The sequence below is a fragment of the Saccoglossus kowalevskii genome, chromosome 12 (genome assembly GCF_978046115.1).
Source record: "Saccoglossus kowalevskii chromosome 12, keSacKowa6.1, whole genome shotgun sequence".
Lineage (NCBI taxonomy): Eukaryota > Metazoa > Hemichordata > Enteropneusta > Harrimaniidae > Saccoglossus > Saccoglossus kowalevskii.
This window is the reverse complement of record NC_140652.1, coordinates 29,179,361-29,206,544: the sequence shown is the minus strand read 5'-3', so window position 1 is coordinate 29,206,544 and position 27,184 is coordinate 29,179,361. Positions and strand designations below refer to the sequence as shown.

At 35.6% G+C, this 27,184-nt stretch overlaps 1 protein-coding gene across 1 annotated transcript in view; it reads left to right on the top strand.

Moving 5' to 3' along the window:
* Positions 1 to 25,013, top strand: part of LOC102805312 (chymotrypsin-like protease CTRL-1) — a 131,787-nt gene extending 106,774 nt beyond the window's left edge. Inside the window, exons 5-8 of the mRNA XM_085506021.1 lie at positions 16,226 to 16,588; positions 17,201 to 17,307; positions 22,912 to 23,040; positions 24,873 to 25,013. Coding sequence (XP_085362147.1) covers positions 16,226 to 16,588; positions 17,201 to 17,307; positions 22,912 to 23,040; positions 24,873 to 25,013 — 740 coding nt within the window. The remainder of the gene's footprint in view (positions 1 to 16,225; positions 16,589 to 17,200; positions 17,308 to 22,911; positions 23,041 to 24,872) is intronic.
* Positions 25,014 to 27,184: the final 2,171 nt, after the last annotated feature.

Here is a 27,184-nt window from a genome sequence, read left to right as displayed (position 1 = left end):
CTTTTGCAATTTCAGGTTCTCCTTCCTTTGCTTCTGTGGTGGCCTCAACCTCTGGTCCAGTCCCACAATTTATTTATGTTTTTGACATCAAATTTGATGAACATGGTAGCCCCCCCCCCCGATGACGGGGATGATGTAAAGTCCATTTCATCAGACATTTCTGATATATCTCAAATGAGTACTAGTGATTCAGCTAAAGACAAACTGTTAGACCATGCGTCGGTGTTTGCCTTCATTAACAAGTCATATAACAACAAAAGAATTGTTGAATTAACACGAGTTTTTTTGTTCCGACCTTGCTTTACTTATCAGGTCTATCATTAATGTTAAAAAAAATGTTGAGATGCCAATCAAGCACGTGTTATGCGCATGCTCTCTAGACTTTAGTCTCACTATAAACAAAATTAAAAACAATAAGATTGCTATAAGCGCACATGAAAAATCGGACAAAGACATACAAAACATACGTCGTGGTCTACCTTGCAAGCAAGGAGGTGGAAAACCAAAGCATCAATTGCTCCTATCTTGCATATCATTATGGATTGGTTTGTTTTATTTTGTCTTTGTTTGTTCATGGATAATGTTTCCTATGTTACATGGAATATCCGAGGCTGCCTGGATTCTCTTAGGAGATACCAAATGTGTCACATCCTAAAATCCTGTTATAACAGTGATTTTATTATTTACAGGATACGCACACAATTGCTTCTGATGAGTATACTTGGAAAGTTGTATGGCGCACGCCTGCGTTCTTTTCTCATGAAAGCACACATGTTTCTGGTGTTACAATATTTTTTCATCCAAATAAAAATATAAATGTTCTCAACATTACCAACGCCGTCCCTGGTCGTCTGCTTCACTTGCACGTAGAAATTGGTGGTTCTCCGTTTCACTTGGTCAACATGTATGCTCCCACTGTGGGTGTGGAGCGTGTTGCTTTCTTTGCCTCACTAAAACATTTGTTAAACGGGCTTGAGTCTGACCCTATCACCATGGGGGAGATTTCAACTGTACGCTAAACGCCAATGTGGACAAGTTTAACAATGACGAACCTCACCAACCATCATCTGCCTTGCTTCTCGATATCACTTAACGATTTAAACTCATTGACTCACGGCGTCACGTTAATCCAACAACTATGCAGTTTTCATGGTCACGCAATCAGTCGAAATCACGACTCGATACTTATTATATTTCAAAGTCACGAGGATAAAGCATGCTTCCATAAAACACCACTTTGACTTCTCAGACCACGCTCCCGTTATTATAAACTTGTCATTCACAAAAATATATAATCGAAATCCTGTCTGGATATTTAACACAAGTCTGTTATACGTTGTTGAATATTGTGAAATTTTATACTGGCTCCATTGGTGGAAGCAGAAATTGCGATTCACTCATATTGAAACATGGTGGAAAACTAACATGAAAGAAGTAACAAAACAATATATCGCGAAGCTGTGCAACAACTATAGAAAAAAATGAGCTTTGTCGGGAAATAACTGAATTGAAAAGGATATTTACAATAATCCATCGCTACAGGAAAAACTCACTGCAAAACAGACACTATTAAATGAATTTATTAAAACTGAATCTAAGGGTGCTGCAATTAGGACCAGACATAAAGTGAGATACATAATGAGAACGATGCGCCTACACCATTTTTTTAATGTTGAGAAACGTTAAGGCAGCAAAGAAATCATGACACAACTTGAAAGACCAGATGGGTCAATCATAGAGTCACCTGTTGTTCTGAGGAGCATTGTTAAAGAATTGTATTCTAACTTATTTATACCAAATCGTATCTCTCTTGATTCACAAAACACCATACTTGAAGTTTTTCCCCAACTATCTGTCACCTCAAAAGAATGTTGTGATGTCTGTATACTTTTGACGAACTGTCAAAACGGGTCAAACTTTTAGCAACCGGTAAGTCGTCTGGTGTTGACGGGCTTCCATGCGATTTTTATAAACACTTCTGGACCATTTTTAGTCAGGATCTTTTTGTGGTATTTTCAGCCTCAATCGATGATGGACTACTTCCGTTATCGTGCAGCAGGGCGATTATAACACTGCTTCCTAAAAAGGGTAACAATAATCTCCTAAACAATTGGCTGCCGGTCAGTCTTTTGTGCTCGGATTATATAATCTTGAGTGAAACTATCTCTCTGAGATTAAAACATGCACTTCCCGAAATAATACATATAGACCAATCTTACTGCGTATCCGGTAGACAAATATTTGACAATATGAATCTTGTGCGTGATGTTATTTCATACTCAAATCTCACCAATACACTACTTGCAGTCGTCGCCTTGGATCAACAACAGACTTTTGATCGTTCACCATGATTATTTATTCAAATCACTGCAGTCATTCGGTTTTGGCGGAAATTATATTAAATACATTCGTTTTATTCTGACACACAAAGCGCGGTAAGGGTGAATGACACCCTCACAAGTCTTGTTAGTTTTCTTCGAGGTGGGCGCCAAGGATGCTCTCTGTCTGGCCAGTTGTACATCATTGTCGTAGGACCATTTCTACATAATACGTGTCATTGAAAATGACACAGTCCCAGTTAAATTTTTGAAAGTTCTCTTTGTGCTAGTCATACATGTATTAAAGCGGAGCGCTTGTCGCAATCGTGTCCTTGAAACTTGAGTTCTAAGTGGCGTATACAACAGATTGTTTATTTACATCAAAACACGTGTAGTAGTAATATAGCCAAAAATAAAAACAGCCGTTATTCGGCCATCTTTGATCTGATTATGAAACACACTGATACGTATGATGTATGTATGTGCCAAATACAAATGAAAATATTTGATCCAATTGCGAAATAAATCGTCATGGACATGTGTTCCAACATGTATAATCCATGTACCAAGTTTGAATGAAAACTGACAAAGCATGTCCAAAATACAACATTTTCAAAAAACAAGATGGCTGCCAGTCGGCCATTTTGAATCGAATCGCTAAACTACTGCATGTGCATATGTCCCACATAAAGTACTAGGCACATGCAAAAATGAACGAAATCGGTCCAAGGGATTCTGAGATATGACTCCGGACGGACACACGGACGCATGGACGAAGACCGAATTATAGGTCCCCGTTTTCGGAATTCGTCCGAACGGCGACTAATAAGAACTAGTCAAATTCAAAGTATTAAAATACAAAACTCCAGTGATAAGCGAATTCACCTTTCAGCATACGCTGGTGACATTAGCTTTTTTATAACAAATAACGGTGATATTCATAAACTAAGTCACTGGTTAAGAGTTTATAAAATTGCAAGTAATGGTTGCATAAACTATACCAATTCCCAGGGTCTATGGGTTGGTAGCTGGAAATCACGCACGGATACACCACTTAATAATAGCTGGAATATTGAAGGTTTAAAGGTTCTCGGCGTGTATATTGGAAATAATTCAGCAATAAACCTGGATAGACGTGGTCAACAATATCAAAGCCAAACTTTAATGGTGGGAAAAAATTTGCACCCTTGATAAATAAATTTGTTTTCTTATGTCCGCCCAACAAAATCACTGATGAGCTTCAAGAGCTGTTTCTAAACTTGTTTGGAATGATCGGCACCGGATTCATAAAGAAATTGTTGATCTAACAGTCAGGAAGGGTGGCCAAAAATTGATTGACCTCCATACTCGCATATCTTGTTACCGCCTAAATTACATTCAACAATATTTGTACTCCGGTCTTAACCACCCCTGCTTCACTCTCACTAATTATTACCTGCAACAGATACAACAAATTAATTATGACAAACAAATATTTGTAATTATCCCTCCAGAAATTACCACTGATACCCGAATGCATATGGAATTCAGTACCAATAGTCCGAAATGTAGGCCAGACACTTTTACCAAGATCTGCGAAGAACCCCTTTTTCAAAACCTACTCATTTTGCATCATTTACAAATAGCACCATTAGAACTGGTGCACTTCAAATAAGCCGGAAATACAAAGATTGGAGACTTGGTTGATGACAGTGGCTGGTTAGAACCGAATACATTCACGAGCTTGTGCCAATATATTCAAGGCGAATTTTAAATATGACTCTTGATGTGGTAAAAAGAGCAATTCCGTTAGAATGGAAAAATTCTCTTAATGGCGGACCTAAGCCGGACGATTATATATAAAGCTGATGACCAGGCAGTGCTATTAAATTATTCTTTATATAAACTTGAAAAGGGTTCACTCTATCACGAAAATCCTACATTCGTAATTCTGACAAATGTCCATACTGCAATGATAAAGATGGTTTGTTTCACATTTTTCTAGAGTGCCCTAGGCTGCTACATTTGTTTAAAGCACTCAATGATCTCAGTATTGCTTGAAATATATCATATTTCTATTCACTGGTACTGCCTTGGTCCACCCAGACAAAAAACGTACTTAATCTGTATATCGACTACTATGCTACCTGCTAAATACCGCTAAAGTAGCCCATCACATCACACGGTATAACAAGCTAAAAGAAATGGAGCCAACCGCTGTACTACAGTGCTTCAAAACAAGAGTAAGGAGAAGAATAACGCCTGAATTCAAGTTTCACCTACTGCATAATTCCATTGAGACGTTCAAGGTGAAGTTCTGTGAAAACAGCGCCATCGCTGACGTAGTAGGCGACTGTCTTCTGTTCGCTGATGCAATAACGTAACGACTACCTGTAAATTTTACCATATGAAAAACTTTTATGAACTATATTTTTATATCGCACTACGTCTACTTTTTAAACTTTATCTTAAATAATGAACTGATCAAACTTTGAATCCATTGTCACGGTTTGCAGCTATGTCTGAGAGTGAGTCTGCAAGAGCAAGCTTGACTCTGTGTTTTTTTGCGAAAACCAAATTAGGTGTTTATCATTGTATGTTTGTTTTTTTCTAAATAGTCAATAAATTGTTTATTTACAAGCGATTCAATAATTTTGCATAAAACTGGAAAATGGAAATTGGGCGATAATTACTAACATTTGTTATCAAACCTTTTCTGAAGATCGGGGTAATTTTGGCGATCTTGAGATGACGTCTGCAGCATAGATAACTTGTTTGTGGTGAATTTGTTCATGTCCAGGCGATTTAAGGGGATTTAGTGACTTAATTTTATTTAAAACATCTCGTTTGAAAACAGGACGAATAAAAAAGCTCTGGAAATTTCGCTTAAATATTTTCTAAAATTGTGTGGCGGGCAAGTGATATTGGCAGCGAGATTCGGTCCAATGTTAGTGAAATACGAGTTCAAACTATCTGCAATGTCTAAACTATCACTTATTGTTTTGTTTAGCGTAGCGCCATGCAGTTTTTGAGTGGCTCTTTTCGTTACAGTTTTATTTAGAATTTCATTGACTTGAGGAGTTGACTTGAGTTTTGTCAACGTGTTTATATACGTTTTATATTTATTTTTGAGTTCAGTGTTTTGTGGTGTTTCTTCATTTTACTAAATAGGTTGTATTTTGTATGAATTGATTTAATTAGAGCTTTACATATCCAAGGTTTGCGGGGACTGTTGTGTGATTTTTTTTTCATTTACATTTACCTGTATATGCTTTAATGATATACCATGAAAAATTTCATAAATGGCGGAATAAACTTGATTAGGATCTAAACGTGTTAATACGTGTGACGTTCAAAGAGCATACAGTATACAGTGCTACTCTTCCGCCCTGTGAGTTATCCTGATCACATGTAATCAAATTGTAAGAAGGGGTATTATAAAGAATAGGGTTTGAGGTGGAGTTTAACCAGGTTTCTGTAATACCCATAAATAAATGTGGGTGGTTTAAAATAATGAGAAAGGAAACGAAATCATGAAAATCCTTTGTGAGGTATCTAATATTTAGATGCAAAAAAGAAGTTTACTGTTTTGAAAAGTCTACCTTTGTTAATCCTACACTTAAGAACAGTTTAACTGTTATAATTGATTGTTGGTAATTCATTGCGAGGTGGATGGATGGCTTGGTGTATGGACATGGTTGTACTTGTTATGCAATGTGTTCGATGTCATCATTCTTTGAAATACGTATGGCGTTGTCTCTGTTGTTTTTCCTTACAAGTATACTGCCATTCTGTGTCCATATGTACTTCCATTGCTTTGCTTTGCATTGTTGATTCGTTAAAAACAGGGGTTTGTTTGCTGGCGTGAGGTCTTCATTAATGAACTAGTGTTATTTCCGAATAATGCCATATATTTGGTTTTGTTTCTTAATTGTTTTTTTGAAGCATATAATTCCTTTCTAACTGTGTGCCTGGTGAATTTGACTATACTTGGTGCTGGTTCTTGATTCTGACGGGTTGATCTGCGTGGAAGTTTGTGTGAAATGTCAATATCCGGAAGTGAAATATACATACCTACTGCGGTCGCTACCGAGAAAACAATTTCATCTGTTTTTTCCTTTTTCCGATTTGGGAATATGTATATTGTTGCAGGTCGCTGAGTGAATCCTCATTTTTGTCAATCTTGTTTTGAGCTATTTGTTCTTTTCCCTCAGTGCCGTCATCTGGTCTTTTAATTCGTCAAAAACATTACTCACATAACTCACGCAAGCTTGAAGATCATTAATACTGGTTGCCGTCCTGTAAGTCAATTGTGTGCCGATTATACAATCTCGCAAAGACATTTTCCCTTAGATTGGAACTTGCGCTACGTAACATCATTCACACTGACTAGAGTTATTGTATCTCTGGCAGACAAATACCAATCTCGTGCATTATGTCCTCACGTATGCAAACAACAATAACATCACATTGGGCATCATTTCGTTGGACCAAGAAAAGGCCTTCGACCGTGTACACAATGAGCACCTTCTGAAAACACTAGCGGCTTTTGGGTTTGGTGAGTTTTTCATCAAATATATAAAACTTATCTACACACAAACCGAATGTCTCATTCATGTTAACAGTTCCCTCACCTCACCACTTCCTTTTATGCGTGGCTTACGCCAGGGTCACTCGCTGCTACTGAGCCCCTATTACATAAAACTATAACGAAAAGTGGTATACATGGTCTAAGGCTTTCCAATGCAGCTCAAAAACACTCACTGCATACGCTGATGACGTCAGTTACTTTCTAAGTGGGAAATGGTGATTTCAATAGCCTGAGGGACTGGCTAACTATTTATAAAAATGCCAGCAATTCACGTGTTAATTATGCGACATCACGAGGTCTCTGGGCTGGTAGTTGAAAGACCAAGACTGACAACCTCTAAACATCAATTGGGACAATGTAGGCTTGAAAGTACTTGGCAATGATTCCAGATATGAGGAGAGAAACTGGTACGATACTGTGGGAAAAATAAAATCTAAACTTGAGTGGTTTTCCAAATATGACTTACAGAGGGCGCACTCTCATAGTCAATCATCTGGTTGCCTTCAAAATCATACATACGCGTGTTTGCCCACCTAAACATATAAACAACTAAATACAGAAACTCTTTCTGGATTTACTTTGGCAGGGTCGGCATTGGTTCCCGCTGAAATAGTCTACCTACCTTCTTGTGAAGGTGGACAGGGTCTTATTCACCTCCCATCACGTATTGCCTTGTTTCATATACAATACATCCAAGGATACCTGAACCCCAGTTTCAATAATCATTGTTTCACCTTCGCAAGTCTTTTTCTTAGTGAAGTAAACAACCTGAAATACAGCAGTTATTCATTACAGATGTCTCCTTTCAAAATACGCCTGAATACACCTTACAATAAACTGATACTGCATCCAATCCATAATGAATCAATTACCTTCACACATTTTCGTGAGGCTGGAGTCACTACAATTGGTGACCTGGTGTCAATCAACACATTACTAGACTGTGATGAACTACAGGGCAAAATACCAATCTATTCAAAAAGGCTTCTCAACATTGCTCTATAAGGCAATCCCTGTAAAATTCAAAGAAATTATAAATAATCGCAATAGTAGTAGCACCCAAGTCACAGAAAATCCCTACCGTTTAGAACTACTGTACAGGGATGATCACAATAACACGCTCTTAAACTGTCCACTATACAATCCCATAAAAGGTTCCATCTATTAAATTATAGTATGCACAAATAAAATATCAAAACACGAGGTCAACAAAAACATCTGGGAAGACATTCTTTCACTACAAAATGCACATCAACCCGTATATACTGACAGCAACATCACACCAACAACCACAAAAGAATGGTATCTTCAGTGGCGCCTCTTGCACGGGGCCTATCCCACAGGAGGCTTTCTATTGAAATCCAAATTGCAAAACACTGACAGCTGTCCTTTCTGTAGTGAAAAGTACGAACTTGTTTATATATTTATTGAGCACATCAGATTAACCCAGATGTTTCGTACTCTTAAAATCATTACAAAGAAGCTATGTGATCAAAACAGCATACCCATAGCACATTATGTGCTAGTCCCACCGCGAAGAATGACCATCACCCTCACACATCGCCTGCTGTGCTATTTGTTCAGCTCTGTTGAACCGCCCAGAGCCCAGTGGTGCGTCAATGTTGCCGTAGCAGTACTCATTGGGCAGAAGCTGAAATTTCCAGACTATCTTGACAACAGTTAAGCTATCAGTACCTACTACTGAGGAGGACACGACCAAGCCCACACTGTCAAAGGAACGATTATTTACACTACAGTTATTTATACATTATCGTTATCGATCAATCGTTATTTGAAATTTATGTAATAATTTAAATCAGACATTATCATTGCCTTGCACGTAGTGTACTGTAAACAAAAGGAAAGATATAGTAAGGGAAAGATTTTGGCGTTGTTATTGTTGTTGTTGTTGGCGTTACTTGTGTGTTTGATAACTCAAGTAATTTTCACACGATCGGTTCAAAAGTATATATGTTATAAACAAACATGCAAAGATGGCTAAGTTCGAAGTTGGTGTATTTTGCTTGCATAATTAATGAGAGATGGCTACTGATTGGTTTTCGCTTGTGGGCGCGATAACGCGAGTAATTTTTACCCTATGAGTTTAAAATTTAAGGTGTAAGGATAACCAAGTTCAATATTGGTGAACTTTACATTAGTAATTATTTTTTTAGTTAAAACGTAATTGCTTTTTTAGATGAAGATAAGTAATTTTAATGTTTTGAATTTCAATCCTAATCTGTATCAGGATTTAACTGAGAAAATCCATGGTGTAATAGTTGTTTTGAAATCCTTTGAAATGTTCCATTGTTGTGTAAGTGTGTATACATTTTCATCTTATTGAAACCAGTGCAATCTTAAGTTCATTATAGAAAATGCCTTTGTTTTTTACTAATATTTGACCTTTGTGTGAAGTCACTGTATGGAAATTAGATCTGTTCCAAATGTTTTTTTCAAACACATTTGTAAGTTTATACTGTGATCAGCAATTTTCTCAAATAGCTGCATTGGGTTAACTTTGTACAACTATGTGTGTCATTTCATTTCCATTTTGTGAAATGAGTATGTTTTTCTATCTTATTATAATCTGGGCCATCTGGAGTTCATTATTTGAAAATGTCTTCTATTTATACTTTAGTTAACATTTGATCTTTGTGAGAAGTCATTGTATGGTAATTAGATCTGGTGAAGGTTTATATTCAATTTCAGTTGCCAACAATTGCTTGAGCTTGGTACTGTCATCAGTACACACACATTCTTTTAGTTTACATAGTTTTATAAACCACATTCGTGAGGGACTGATAATATTATAAGATAATATTCTACTGTAAGCAGTTGTACTCGGTACTAGTCCTCATTGTTCAGTGAGTTACGAACTAAGTGCAATAGGTACATCCCAGAGTTCAAATATAATAATTATACTATAAGTTGCTATAACTTCAGTGCAGTAAGTTTTCTAAAGTTATTACTGCACAATCAGTTATATCCTATTAAGTCACATACATGTAAGATAATTATACTATAAGTTGGCATATATAGTAGTTGTTAACTAAGCAGTATTTGCTAATATCCAGACCATTAAGTTAACTTTCCACAATTATATAAGTGTGATTTCCAATATTATCATTATTTAGAATGCCTTAAGAAAAAGAGATTTAGACTAAAACATGAACAAAATTGTCAATACATGCAGGAAATAAGAGCATGGGAGTCACAGCCTCAACAGTACAGTAAACAACAAAACCTTGAACTAAATAGTGAAAAAAACAGGTAATCATGTATAATTACATGTTGTTACCCAATTAATGAACAAACTTGACAGAATAACAAATCAAAGTTAAATATCTTCAAATGTAATACAATTACTAAATCAGTTTCACCTGTATCAAAAGAATATTGTGAATACTGATTGGATAGATGTTATAAATGGACTCCCTGGTGCTGGTTTACAAAACATATGACTTAAATGTTATCAAAATGTTATCAAGTATTAGTACACACTCCAGCATTTGCAAGCTACATGTTTACCAAATCAAAAATCCGTCAATGCAGAAAAAATAAAACACCATCTTGTTTGTTATGTGAATGGGAACCATTTATAATCCAGATGTATTTGGGTAACAACAGCTTTAATAGTGAGGCATAGATACAGAAATACATTAAAAGTACAGAATTATGTAATCCTCTTATGGAAAATGATGCTCATGAGTTTATTGTGATTATATTTGATATATTAGAACAATGTGACGTTGACAGTAATAATATGCCAGTACATACTTTACAAAGTATATTTATGGGTATCTATAATAACACATATAAATCAAAATACTGTGCATAACAGTATGTTAGACTTGAACCATTTAGACTTGAACCATTTAGCTGCTTTACAACTTCCTATCACGTATTCTAGTAATAATGAACCAGTTTCTATTGCAAATTGCCTTAATGATTATTTTAGTGAAGAAACATTGCATGAATATCAAAGTTCATCAAAGATCATGACATTGTAAAACATGTGACCAATCAAGTATTACCACAATACCTTGTTATGAAGGACACAATGATCAACCACAATTCTAGGGAAAACTAACAAAACCAATGGAAGCAGAACATCACAATATCAACACCCCTCCCTCAAATGTATAGCTTAGAGTAATATTTTGGTAGTAAAAAATGAAAATTATGTTATAAAATTTCACTATTTCAAGAATTTAGACAAGTCCTGGTCTCAACTTAACCAGTCGTATCAACTATTCTCTTGCGGGAAAGGTTTCAAAAGTTTTATGTTTTCTGAGAATTCTTTAAACTCAAGAACAACTTTCTGTTCTGATTTACCTTTGTTGATGCACCCCCTTATGCACTATCGTCAAAATAAAGGAAATATCAGAGCAGAGATAACGTCAGAATACAGAGAAATACCTTCATATAAAAAAACAATGTCCAGAAGCTGACAGTACCAATGAGAAGGCCTCCTAATACACCCTGAATTCAAAACGAGGGATCCTAACCAAACAAGATGGGAAGTTATCAAGAATTAATTGTTCAGTTTTATGTTATTATGATTTTAAATAAATTCAAGGGTCATATTCCCAAATCACAAATCTTGTCAATTGTATCTGGATATCAACCACTGGTTATTTTCAGTCATCTTGTGATGTCTAGTTGTTCAGCTCCAACGTGTAATATCCATGGTTGTCGGGACTCGCTTAAAAGCCATGTGAAACTTCCATTTAAATTCACACCTACCAAATGACAACACACCCACAAAGTGACGACCCTCACTGTTTTTGCTGTAATATATATTAAGTAAGGTATGCTACACGTTATATTAAATCAAATTCAAATCAAGTCACATTATGTTTGATGTTATTTCTACTTCTTTATTTAGACTATACAATATTAAAAGTTCATCTAATATAGTCATCAGAACACAAATTAATCCAATAGAGTCCTGGAGTACAACGTGAGTTCAAATTTCAAATCAGAAAATGATCATATATATCTTTGATACAAAGAGTATTATAAGTGTGGAAGCAAAAAATACAATAACGATTTCGAGAAAGTCACAAGAGCAAAATGATTAGAAGCAAATAATGAGTGCTCAGCTGCATGTATATGGCTAAATGTGGTTCAACATCGGAGATGAAATAATCCACCCGAAGTATAATTATAGTCACTTTTATAAAGAATATGAATGGGAAGGTTTCTACTACAGGGTATAAATGCATTGTATAGTTTTGAAACAAATCTCAATGCAACCAATGTATTCCTCACATGGTCAGTTGATGTTGCTAATGTGGGGGTAAGAATGTAAATATATTGAAATACATTTCTGTCTACGCACCAAGATAGTTTACGTATATAATTTAAACTTATGTCTTTGCGCTTAGAAGTTTCAAAACACGCAAAATTCAGATAAGTTTTGTAATTGCAATTAATAACGTTAATTCCAGTTGTTTACACATATACAACGCTACAAACTACTTTATAATTTAGAGAATTGATAGATTGTTAGTCCTGTCTTAAAAATTCTGGCAGGAAAACTTGTGCGATTTCCTATCACTGCATGAAAAGAAAAAAACGACTTCAGGTGTTGGTACATTTCACCTCTCACCAAAATAACGGGAATCTGCAGTGGAGACTTATTTACGATACCTACCTTACTGGTGTAATATGGTAAAAGTCTGGTTCGCCAGAAATCGATAGCTGCCTTGTGTTTATTTCAAAATTATGAAATTCCTAGTCCTATCTAAAAATGGCTAAGGACTCCATGCCAGGAACACTTTTCTGTCGCTAAATGGGATAGGTTAAAGACCCAGGTATACTATACATACGCTTCTAAACAATAGGGATTATTTGCTTGAAAGTCACACTACAGTAAACAGCTCCAGCCAAGCTCCGGTAAAGACGTATTTTCCAAAATTACAGATCGATGTCGTGCCGAAGTGGATGTATGTGACTGTGGATAACACAGCAGTTCGCATTTATGACAATAAATAGTGTACGAGTTGAGATTTTGTCAGATAATTGTCAAAAACAGAAACCGGGAAAAGAGACGCGCTACTAAGCTTGAATAATTAACTGCTGTCAATCACGTCACGTGACGTTAAGCAGCAGAAACAGGTTGTGTCATACTTTTCTCATTATCACATAGCGGATTCAAGAAAATAAAAATTTTGTTCGCAAATTTAAAAAAGTTGCCACAGAGAGTACGAGCCAGAAATACCCCTGGTCGTGTTTTAATGAAATGAATACTGTGTTTAGTATTGTTTACTGTTACTTGGTAATAAAGAGTGTATCCCGGAAATAGCGCAGCATATGATGGTAAATGTAACAGGAATGAGATTCGAACCAGACGCAAAGTTGCCGATGACGGACCAATAATGTTACATGTGACTCGGTACGAATTAATTTACTGGCTTCTTCGTGGCTCTTTTACAGTTGTTTAAGAAAAATGACAAAATCGTGATGTAAATGTGTACACATGCGCCGGCCCACAGTAGGTGAACATATGACTAAAACTATTTATTTCAGATAATACAAGTTCCGACTTTCCTTTTCTGACCGGCTTCGTTCATATGAGGAAATGTAAATTAGTCGGCATATACAGCAGTTTTATTTTGCGTTACAAGTGGTGTGGTCATCAGGTTTTGCATGCATCGTCTTAAATTTATTATCTTACTTTTGCCACGTATTAGTAGCATCATTTATGCGAGTGAAAGTGTAAACGCTGAACATTGAATATTTTTTTTATTGTTGACCGTAGCGAGCTTGACAGCATCATAAGCATATGTGCATCGTGGCCATCTTCGTGGTGTCGAAGTTAAACGATCAAAGGGTGGCAAATAGATATGATACGTCAATTCTGCATTTCAGATGAACGCCATTGTCCGCATCCTTTATTCTATGTTTTTGTCATATTACCTAAAACCCTGCAAATGGAAGTGTGCATGATATTGTGGGGGAAAACGGTGTGCATTGCCTTGTGATAACTGTCATACAGGTCATATTTGTTTTCAACTCTGGAAGGATAGTTGAAATCTACCAGGTATGCTTGTGATTTACATAACAAAGGGTGTTTGCAACTTTGGAAGAGGAATTGAAATCTACCAGGTGTGCTGTTATTTGAATAACAAAGGAGGTTTATGATCTACTGAGTTGCCTACCTGACAGAGCTGCTAGCAAGATTACATTCTGATTGGCTTATATGAAAACCCAGGTGGTGCCACTGAACCATGGCTATAAATTTGACAGACTGAGGACATTTTAGGTCCATCATTTCAACTTAGTATTCCTGTGTGTAGCTACTGCGATATTGTGAATCAGGTAATACAGGATTCAACCATCATTCTGTGAGACTTGTATGAACTGCTCTGCGATCACCTGCTTTCAGCGATGCCCTCCAAAATACCACCGTTCCCTAGCAAGCAAGACTCCTGTATTTTTTCGTTGTGTTGCAGAATCCATTGACTGTCGTATATTATTACATCCTGAAACTGTGAGTTATCACCAATGCACACTTCCCTAAGCAATCCCCTATATTAGTTACTTTATTCATTGTATGTTTCTGTGCTTTATTTTTTGTAATTATTTTGAGAGGTACTAAAGCCAGGAACTTTAACTCGATATTTTGGTGTATGTATTTCATTTCCAGTGCTATTGTCATGCCTACCCCATACTAGCAGTGAAGAACCCCCTGTCCAGTGTAAGTTCTGTGGGTGCCCTCTCGTTAGCGATAAGCAGGCCTTACACTGTGACAACCATCGTTGAAATAAATGTAATTTAAAGAAATGGTCAATGCCACATCACTTTGTAACACGTTTATATTAGCTTGTCATTACGGAATGTCTATGCAGCTCACGTCTGTTCTCTGTCGAAGCAAGTCTGACTGACCTGTTATATCTTTTGATGCTTATGGGTATTAGTGCTATCAGCTTTAATTTGAATAAACCACGAATTTCTGTAAACTTGGGCTAGACAAGTGATTAACAGGACTCATCAGCATAGCCACACCAAGTGTTGTTTTTTCTTGAAATCTGGTTTGTGGGAAATCGAGAGCTGCCTTTTGTGTAAACAGGAAAAGGACCTTGCCTTATGAGAGTCATGGATAATAATTCATTATGGTAAAAAAATTGTTATAAAAATAAGATAAAGATGATAAATATGGCCTATTTTAAATATGTGCTAAATTTTTAAAACACTCAAAGCAGCGATCCACATTTCCTGTATCAAAATCATGATCAAAGACTGTACTGGAACTGATGTTCTGCTGGACGGAAAACGGAAGGGAAGATCGTTCAATGCATGTGTTCAACAACCAGTCGTGTCCCAACAACGTCCTGTCGCCCATTGATGAACATGAACTTCGCGTTTTCGACTTTTTAAAATGTTAAATGCCATTCATTTTCACATATTGTTTACAGCGCACATGTAACTATGAACTTAATAACTTTGTGGTGTAACATATTTGAAATGTATTCGTTTGTACATGTTTGTACATAGATGGAAATGTTGTGTATAAATAATATTTATGTGTCTGTGTGTGTGTGTCCGTATATGCGTGTTCCAGGGACTTTGCACAGGTGAGAATGAAATCATAAACATGTGCTCTTAATAATAAGCATAACTGCGTAACAGATTTGACAGATGAGTTGGTTTGGTCGATTGTTTGCTGGTTATGTATTTTCATATAACATAAGACAGACGCTGTTGCATGTGTAATTATGCGTACGTGAAGAGTGAATTTAAATCCCAGTGGGGTCACCCTATATTAAACCCTTACACCATGTGCATTCTTGCGAAAACATAATAGACCCCTAGGGCTGGCAGCATATTGGCAACACATATCCTTATTGCGGACGCAATGTAAATTTAGTATACCTTAGAGCTGACATATTGAAGAAACAACACCCCTTATTGCATACAAAAAATATATTGAGAACATCCTACATTATATATTGCGATAATTTTCTGCCGTTTTTTTGCACTCAAGTGGAGTGTGATCAACTCAAACAAGCTCCTTTTGGTGTCATTCGTTGTTTTATGGGACGGCAAATTCGGGCCTAGGGCGGTGTTTGGGACAGGTCGTTGCAAGCGGGGCCTACAGAGGACGCAACAACTCTTTGAGTTTATTCCTTGTGGCCTATTGCAGACATTGGCATTTTAAAGGAGGCTTATTTAACTCACGCACCGGCCCGCTTTAGAAGGTGTTTAACACCGTACGTTTCCGCTAAATTTGGATCGCACATGGGGTAGTAACGGCATATAGAATGACCCCCCTGGGATTTAAATAGCTTCACAATGCTCGTAACTGAGTATGTAGTGTCTTGTTTTTTAGGAGAATGCGGTATTGCACCAACGAGACCTAAAAGAATAGTCGGCGGACAAGACGCAGAAAGAGAGAAGTGGCCCTGGATGGCTTGGCTAATTAAAGAAAGTAGAATTTCGGAGGATTTTTGTGAGGGAACTCTGATATCCACAAATTGGGTTGTGACAGATGCAAAGTGTGCACGTAGTTTCTACGAAGGTTTCGTCACGTTTAACCCCAGAAAATACTTTTCCCGTAAAGATGTAAGGGAAAGTAGGATTAATGTGGACAAAATTTTTGTGCATCCTGATCATAAATATTATCCGTTAACCGCAGACATAGCCCTTATTCGATTGACAGAACATGTTGTTTTCACAGAACAGGTCAAGCCAGGTATAGTAAATACGCAGCAAAATGTATTCATGTCACCTGTGTACATCTATGCAATACTTGTCGACAACTCTATATATTTGGTAACGATTCCAGAAACTCAATAACTAATAAACTCAATGGTTTGATAGTATCGAAATATAAAGGAGCAAATACAAAAGATAATCGTATGATATTATAGTTTATTTTATCCGGGTTGAATGCATTGCCATGAGACCAATATCAAATAGGGCGCGGTGTAACATCAGTCACCCTTTAGGTAAAATTTATACGGCGATAATACTTTATTAATTATTCAAATCTGTCAGCCTTAGTTTTTTAATTGTTTTAATCGTGTTCATTCAAATTTGTATATTTTAACAAAAACTTGTTCTCTTCAAACAATATCATCAAATGATTAAAAATTATCACTGAAATTGATATAAGAACGGATAGTTGAATCTATAGAAACATAACATATATCATTGCTCATTTATTAATTTGTCATTCAATATTCATCCATTCTTGTCAAACTTACTACTCACCTCTCTAATCGGATATGGCATTATACCCTTGAATAATTTCTATATTTATAATACCAAGAAATTTTATGTTACATATGTTTTATATTTGTAGCGTGTCTGCCCTCAGTTGAAAAAGCTGAACAGTTGCTTGAACCAGGCACAAATGGTTCTATGTTAGAATGGAAAAATTATTCTAATAAGAAATTTGTGCGACAAGAGGTAAGATTGGTACTACTTTAACAAAATATTGAATTAAAAACATCTGAAAAATACCATAATATTGCTTGTTGTTAATGGCGTTGTGTGCGTCGGTCGTTGGGTGATTGTTGCTCGCCACACAAAACCTAAACCACGGTCCCCAACACAGTGAGGGTCGGTGCCTAAACGAACGACAGCACGCTGTTTCTCCGTGTTGTGACTTTGAAATGAATTGAATCGCGAACCTCCATCAATGAAAACATGATCTTTAAGTTTAACTGGTGACCAACTAGATGAGATTGAGGGATTGAAAGAAAAAAAATGCAAAAAACTACAGTCACAGAAACAAACGTATGCCCCAAACAACAATCGGTGTAGCTGACAGAAATGCAGTAAAATTGCACTCGGGTAATTGCCATCTGTTTGAAAGACCAGGCAAATCCTATTCTGGCACAATTACGCACGGAATTCGGTCTGAGTACAGAATACTAGGCAACAATGCAATGTTGTCAACTAGAGCGCCCCAACGATCCTCTCCTATATGATTATTATTACCTGCACTAGATTGAAGTAGCGTTCAGTGAGGTATGAAATTAAATACGGTGAAACGGGTGAACGCTACCTCCAGCAAACGCCGGAGAAGCTAACGAACCCTATTTGAAAATAAGCATAACTCTCCTATATTTTAGTCAATTTAATAAAAAAAATAGACAAACTTTTCGTGCATATACAGTGGCCCCTCGCTAAGTCGCGGGTTTCGGGATCCAAGCAAAAACCGCGACTTATCGAGGGCCGCGACTTACCGAGGGACGTCGTGAAAGAGGGTGGTCCTGCATTGAAAAACATATAAAAAGCACATATAAACCCTCGGTTTAGTTAATTGATGTATCATCACATGTGTCAGGCAGTATTCGAATAAAATCATGATTATGTTTGCTGTAAACATTGCGTTGTTTATTTTGTTTGTGTCCGATATTATGTGGGTTGCTTGCTGTTGCTTGCGAATTCGACGGTAACAGCTTCCAAAATAAACCAGTTTCATCGCAATGTATATATATATATATTGAACATATAAGTGAGTTTTTTTGTTCTAAGTCGTTAGTATTAGCTTAAAGCGGGGGAGTTGTCACCTGCGCATACGTCAGATTGCCATAGCGTGTCATTGTTTACAATAAGCGTCTACCCATGAGCCTTTGCGTTTCTAGAGTGTGTTATCGTCGCTTGGAACTCAATTTTCTCCCGCTTTAAACTAGTTTTCGCAAACAAGTTTTATTTTTGACATTTTATGCTGGACACTATTCACAAATGGATGAATTATTAATATGCAAGACATACCACCATCGTCGTTCATAGTATTGCCGTTTTCTTTGAATTAAATAAATAGAAAAACAATTATTCATTTGGATGTTCAAACATATATACAGTAACTTTAATTTAATAAATACAATTCTCTAATTGACCTATAACATACCTAAAATACATATTTAAATATACATATTTTTATATCAAAATATCAAGCAATTGATGACATTATAAACGATTTTCACCAATTTTAATATATATTAGTCACGACCAGGGAAAAGTCATTCAATGTCTTGTTTCCTTTGTTTTGTTTTGTTTTTAAATAAATTATTATAAATGTTAATTGACATGTACAGTAATTGTCAGACGTCGTTGTGTTGGTCTTAGCAACCATAAAAGATGGACATGGCGAACTTCTTTCTCATGTGTCGACAATAATTTGAGCGACAGTCCCTCTGGCGTAATGTTTTTTTTCAATAAAATCATTTAAGCAATGCGTTTGCGTTTGACATGGGCGCGACTTGCACTAATTACCGCCGACGACTCTTCGGTAGATAGAAAATATATCCCTTCTACATTGGCGTAGCTGGTCGCCGCGATCAGCTGTGTACTGCACAATCAGTGTCACATTACGCCGCAATCAGCTGTGTACTGAACAATCAAAGTCACTTGTAATGTGGTCGATACATTTGGCTGAAGTGCCGACATCTAGTGCCACGGAACTCTCCGACATCCCTATGTTCATTTCGATTTGTTTGTGAAAGTCGAGTTTGAAGTTTAGTCTGTCTTCTAGTTATTTGTCAGGTTACTGGATATGTTCATAAACTAGGTGAATTCCATCGATCGTCTATTTGAAATAAAAAGATTCAACATGTTTTAACATTCCAAACATTGAACGATCAATGAAATACATAAATAATTAAAAATGATATAATGAGTCGATGATTCATAAACCACAGTTACTGTTCAAATGGATGGACGTACGTTTCGGCTGCAGACGTTTCGGGCAAGAGTTTCGACCAGGGCGGACGTTTCGGCTAAAGTAGAGTTTACAGTAGACTATGTATTAAATATTTCTATGAACAACTGTATGTCGACATCGCGTAATAGACTATGTGTTAAATATTTCTATGAACAACTGTATGTCGACATCGCGTAATAGACTGTGTATTAAATATTTCTATGAAAAATTATATGCCGACATCACGTAATAGACTGTGTATTACATATCTCTATGAACAACTGCATACCGACATCACGTAATAGACTATGTATTAAATATTTCTGTAAACAACTGCATGCCGACATCACGTAATAGACTATGTGTTAAATATTTATATGAACAACTGTATGCCGACATCACGTAATAGACTATGTATTAAATATCTCTATGAACAACTGTATGCCGACATCACGTAATAGACCATGTTAAATATTTCTGTAAACATAATAAAATAAAAACGTAATAAAAAGGGGTATAAACATTAGACACTTAAATACTTGTATATATTTACTTGGTTTTAATGTAAGTAAAAATACAACTAAAAATGCCCATGTAAAATCACTATTTTACAATTCAGAATAAACCGAATATCTTTAAACAAACCTATACTGCCAACACTCATTGTTATGAAATAACTGATATCAACACGTATAACGATAGGTGTGAATTTCACAATGAAAGCAAATCATAATGTCCTCATATGTCCATTACGTATATTGACAATACATGTGGTAAAACGTTGCTTTCTTGTATGTTACCACCACTGTTTGCTTGATCTTATCGGGAGATATTTTTGTATGGCTTTACCAATGTCGACAACATTACTTGTAAGGCTAATTTCAAATACTGAAGATAGTTTATTTTAATAAAGAGAGCCCGGGGTTGAAACTTCCGCCCTGGTCGAAACTCTTGGCCGAAACGTCCGGGCCGAAAAAAGTGCGTGAATGACGGCGTTTGATTGCATAATAAAAATAATTGAGAGCGAAACACATAAAAAATTGAGAGTGTGATTCGAGTTATCGTAATTGTTATAATTACGACATCATATTAGAAAAACGCGGTCGCAAAATATTGACGGTCCACTTGTTACGTCAATCAAATTGCAAAATAAGAAGTGTGAAGTCACATCAATCACAAACAAAAATCAGCGTAATTAAAAACGATTGCCAACGTGCTGCGCAATGTTCTGTTTTCGCATCCTTGCAACCTCTTACATAACATGAACTACATGGTCTCTACAAAACGTTATTCAGATTCTCAAAACATTTGAAAACCTTACCCGACGTTTCTCTCTCTTAGAAAGCCGACGCGGTGAATATAGGCTTGTCCGGAATCTAGTTCTAACACTACGATAAAGACTTTCAGTTTTCGACATTGTGAAATTCTTTCGTTTTTTGGAAGAAAAAATGCTGAAAAAACTGATTTTGACAAGATAATTCAGAAATTTATATTAAGAATAATTCATAACGAAATGTACTAGCTATGCACTTATACATAATTTTCATAATTACTGATTACACAAGGATTTCACAGAAAAAGGATAGTTTGGTGTATTCTCTATATTTTTGCTTTTTATTTGTCTTGAATTATGACTGAAAGAAGCTGAAACAAATTATGTAGTGTGTTCAACAACACATGTATGAAAAATAACTTTAATAAATACTGTATTTTTTGCATAAAATCTAACGAATTTCATAATGCCGGAAACGGAAAGTCTCTATCCTAGTGTTTTCTTTAAACAATGTTAGTACTATGCCAGGTTAAATTTTTCAGCACTTGTCTTTAAACCCAAGCTGTTCTTATATAAATACTGAGTAAGGACAGATATTCGCGGTAAGAATCTGCGATATGACGGTATAAGAAGAATGCCTATCTCAACTTGTTCTCACTGATTTTAAGGCTTTTGTCTACTGATGTCACAACTTCAGATCGTTTGGAAACGCATAAATTCTCACACTATTTTTATACGCATTGCTAAGCCCGCCAAAAAACACGTTTCAAAAAGGCTCCGAAATATATATATGTTAACAGTTTATTATAAAAGTACAGCGCAAGTGTATGGCTTCCTCTCATAATTTGTCGTTTGGTCGTTTTCGCCCATTTACTTCACCTAGATTCAGAATAGGTGGGCGTGGCTACAACACAAGGAATATCTTAAATTTACTCAGACACGAATTTTCATTTTCAACCAAAAATCAATAACTGTCTATTTCAAAAATCCAAATTGGGAAATATGTGGGTGGGCACTTCACAGGCACTTCAAGTATTACTTAAAACATAAAAAGATACATGCGAATGTTTCAGCAATTATTTGAAAACTAATCTATGAACAGTTTATAAATTAGATTAATTAAAGTTGTCTTGTAATTTGTATATTATTTTTAGCTCCGCTGTCGACTTTGTCGAGCGGAGCTTATCATATGAGTGATTGTCCGTCGTCGTCCGTCGTTCGTGTCAATGTTTTACTTTTCGACTTCTTCTTGAAAACTACAAGCCTGAATGCTTTGATACTTGGTGTATATGTACCTTGGGTAGACCTCTCTTAGATTTGTTCATTTCATGATGATATCTTCAATTCTCTAATTTTGATGAATATTTTTGTAATTTTTGGTAAAAAGTGATATTTTCCACTTCTTGTTGAAAACCGCAAGTCTGATTGTTTTGATACTTTGTTTTGTTTTGTTCATTTTCTAATGATATCTTCTGTTCTTTAATTGAAATGTGCATTGCTAACAGCGGAGCTATCTCAGCCGACAGGGTGCTCGTTTTTTTAATGTTAAATTATTTCTATAGTGCATATTATTCACAATTGTAATATTTAGTTATGAAATATTGCTTTTGATATGGTAAGGAACAATTCGTGTTACATCTCATCCTCGTTATGACAGCGATTTACGAATTTTAAACTGGATAACAATAACTTTCATGGTACAACACAGTGACTGTAACACATACTCGTGGCGAATAAAAATATGTATGTGGTTTATGAAAAAAGCATCATAAATTATAAATGCCCGTTCATCGACACGCTTAAGTCATTAGCCGCTTCTAGGTCGAATCATTGTGTTTTAATTCAATTATCACGTGACGTGACGCAACACGTGACAACTATAACCACTGATAAATATGACGGGCGATTAAACAATTTACAAATGGCGGCAAGTTGCACTATATTGTAGTACTGCTGAATAATTCCACGCCGATAGTTAACATGTGTTACGAAGCGGGAAGCTAATCGTACAGCATTAGACAACAACATGCACATACTAACTTCAATTAGCGATATACAATACGCAATCTAAATATAATTTTCTCCACAGGCTGTCCTTACAACACGTGATTGGAATACTTGTTTTGACTTAAGTTCACGCATCGCTGATGATAAGTTTTGTGCAGAACACTCACGAAAGGATTTGTGCTTAGGAGGTGAAGGACCATATATGAGCAAGGCAAGAAAGTGTATATCATATATATGATTGCAAATAAGACCAACAGTGGTCTTATATGCATTTTAGTTATTAGCTAGAACGTGTTATAATGCATCACAAGCGTTTAAAGTAAATCACATTGAATATAGAAAAACACCACAACTCACCCATTATATAATTATGCGTCGCATTTTAGTATATTACGGGGTCCAGGAGGTTTGCATTTGTGACAATTTTGAATCTAACTATATGATCCCATGATAACAATCCCTTCATTATAGAAAATTAGTTGCATTGACATGGTGGAACATACATTATACGATTACATCTCACTTTATGGGATCTGGCTTGGAATATGAGGCTAGATCTTTTTCGCATTTAACTACACACTCGAATGTTAAAAGTGCTCAACTAGTTGTTTCGAATTAAACATAAAAAATAATGCCAAAATAATAGCAGTACAGGCACTGTTTAGTGCAAGGACATATATAATTTGGAGCAAAAGGTATTAGTTCAACACCTACTTCTTTAGCGTAAAGTTAAAAAAACGCAAATTGTACAAAGATTCTGATGTTTGATTGGCTGTAATGTCGCGAGTACAACAATTATCATTCTTTCCCATTTTAGTATTAAATTAATTTAAGTCTGATTCTTCAACATGACCAAAATATAATGTGTTTGTTTACAAGTGATAAATATCTGATAGTATATGACATTCTACCATTGAAAATGTGTTTATTCTATTTGCTGCATGCAAATATATTTTGCATTATTTGTCCCAATAAGCTACATGGGACACTATGAATCAGTATGTTCTCGGGTCATCCCACAGGATATTATTAATATAATGTACAATTAGAAGGAAATATTTTTTCCAAAAAATACAAGACAATATACGCATCTACTTTCTGACTATTAGAAATTTTCTGTCATTGCTTTACTGCAACAATAACTAAATACGGTGTTAAAAATCTGCAATATACTGACAGTCTTCAGAATTGAGTAACATTTTAACAGTCTTGAAATTGAATGTTTTGAGAACTTAGAAAAAAATAAAAATCTACGAAATTGAATTGGGTGGTCTGGTGTGTGTTGAGAAAACAGAACAAGCAATTCGTTATAAAACGAATGACCATCGCCATGGAATGTATAATGCTCTTAGTTTTAACTTCACAAAACTTTAAAAATTTTGCTCACTCGTTTTCCATTGTAGTTCACTTTTCCGTAATGGAAAAGAAAACTTTTGGATTAGAAAATTAGCTACTACCATGCCTTATAGTTGCAACAACATCAAATATATTGGCAGTCTTTCAAATCCAAGGTCAATGTTTCCTTCCTCTGGAATTTTTATAGCAAGATATTTTTTCTGATATGGCTGCCATCAAAATGTTTAACTTTTCCAGGGGTTATACTACATACCACATGAAAAAAAAATTATTCATCAAGCTTTTTTAAAATAAGAAACGTGTTCAACACGATACTAATATATTGTACAAGGGTAAAAAAGCACTTTTATGTATGTCTTTCAACAAAACATTGGTATTCTAGTGGGATCTAATTATGCACCTTTGCTAGACGATTTATGAAACTATATGAAGCAGGATTTCATGAGAACATTTGTATATGTGAAATAAATGGCGGTTGCTGCCGATGCCGAAGGATACCCACCCGACATGGTTGGTCTTGAGGTCCATATATCATTTTCCTGTACATTAATTGTTAATAGCTACAACTGTATACAATTTCTAATTTATGTGTGTAAATGTACTTTATCACATGTATATTGCTATACTTCTATTGAACTATTGAGTTTAGATAAACGGATATGTATTTCACTGCTTTTTATTTTACAGAGTGATAATCGGTGGTATTTAATAGGACTACCGAGTTCCACAAACGGATGTCGTCTACCACAAGTATTTACAGCTGTACATAAATTTCATGAATGGATAAAAGGCATAATTCAGTATGGAGAATTTTTTGAAGGTAATTAAGTGTAAATACTTCAGGAAATTGAAAGTACATGTACAAGATTATGTCTTGTACAAAAGCTAAATATCCACTCCTGCCAAACTTGAGGTTGGCTTGTCAATCATACTGGATTATTACTTAAACTAATTTATATTTTGAATTATCTGCCGGGAGAATTGAAATTGGTAAGAACTGCATCACGATGTCATATTTCGAAATGATAACTTGGGACCCTAACTATGATTCAGGTTTTATTTTTTTATTAGGTGTTTGGAAAATGGCATAATTATTTTGCTATATATCGGTATGAAGAATATTTACAACAATAGGTTTCAATTGAGTAATATATTTCGGTATAACAAATAAAAAAACAGTTACTTAGCATTAAAACTATTTAAGTTACTTTAAAAGAAAATTCAAAATAGAAAATAATGTATGTATGTATTTATGCTAATTAGCAACACAAGCTGGTACACCGCTTCTGGAATTTCGTCATTTTTTTTCACTTTTGAGGACAAAGTCAGTCTCAGGTTTCAGTGGTTTCATTTGCCCGTTATTTATGTGTTTTAGGCTGATTTTTGGTTGGTTTTATATCTCTGTGTTGTGGCATTCGGTCACGCTGGTACCCAAGATAAAAAGTCAACATGTTAATTCATTTTCTGGATTGATTCGCAAACATGTTGTGCAATGCGAATCAATTGGTGGCGCCACTATTGTAAGCTACGTTCGAGCTATTTCTGAGACTGTTGGACCACAACATGTCGTGACAGCTTCTCGGGCTAATGGTCACGTTATTATTTTTCTTGATTCGGTTGGCTTAGTTGAGCAAACCCGGTATCGGCACTATTGGTAGTAGTTTTATCTAGCCGCTATTTATTCAGCCAACAAAGTAATATTATCAGGAGTTCCATAATTTATTCCAAACGAAATACTTGAAAATTAATTGGCCCGTAAATATTGAGTACTCTGAGCATTATACCACTGGGATGCAAGAAACCTGAATTGTGTCACGTCAAATATTTTTGCAGACAGGTGTATATGCTATGCGAATAAGATAAACTTGATGGAGTTGTTATTGTTACGTATGAAGAACGTCCTTATCGAATATATTTACCGACTGATGGTGTTACATGCCAAGTATCACGCAACGGAACAGGTTCAGAGAAATTGCATAGATAACATTTTCTGTGTCGCCATTGTTGATACCACTTTGACTGATACGTCTAAAACGATCAACAAAAACACAACTTCACATCTCTCAAATCGCTGAAACTGACATGCGAACCGAAACTGGAATTGACATGCAAACATATATCATGTAACAATACCTAACGATACAATGGAGAAATCCCCAAAACGTACTGAGGAATGCTCTGCAACAAATGACAACTTTTCTTTAAATATAACTAAAAGATCGAAACTAAAAACGCTATTCAAAACACACAATTGAATAAAATTAACATAACTGACGAAAATCACGTAACGTGATGAAAATTGAGGCGTTAAAAAATAAAACACAGAAAACCTTTTAAACTCCTTAATGTCAAGTTGTTGTAACACTAATATTAAACACGCAGTTGTTAGTTACTATAACTACTATACTACTGGATTGTTCTTTTTTCACTCTTGACAAATCTCAAAGCTACGACAGAGTACGTACGAGGCTGCCGTGACACTTATAAAAGATAGAAGTTGTTAAATGTTTTGAAACATAACAATTCTAGCGACTTTTATTTTTTTTGAAGAGACGTATACAATAATATCTGATGAATTAGCATGGCATGTTGTTTGGCGTGCGCCATTTTTTTTCACACACAAGCAAACACTATTTTGGTGTGGCTGATTTAGTCAGCTCAAAGAAAAAGGTTAATGTCTTCAGCGTAAATAATTTCGTTGAAGGTCGACTAATTCATGTCGAGGTCTATAATTCTCGTTTCTGTATGGTAAATGTTTATGCTCGCATGAGTTAAATTGTTAAAAGCGTACTAAAGGGTTTGAACACAGACACATTAATAATGGGTGTCGACTACAATTGTACGCTAAATTAATAGCCGTGAGCAACATACACAATCTTCATTGTTTTGTCAAACATTCTGGTATGATTCAAGCTCAGTTGGTGTATGACAACATGCCAATCAAAACATGATACACCTGAAATGCAATCACGGTTTGACACTTATAATATAATATCAAT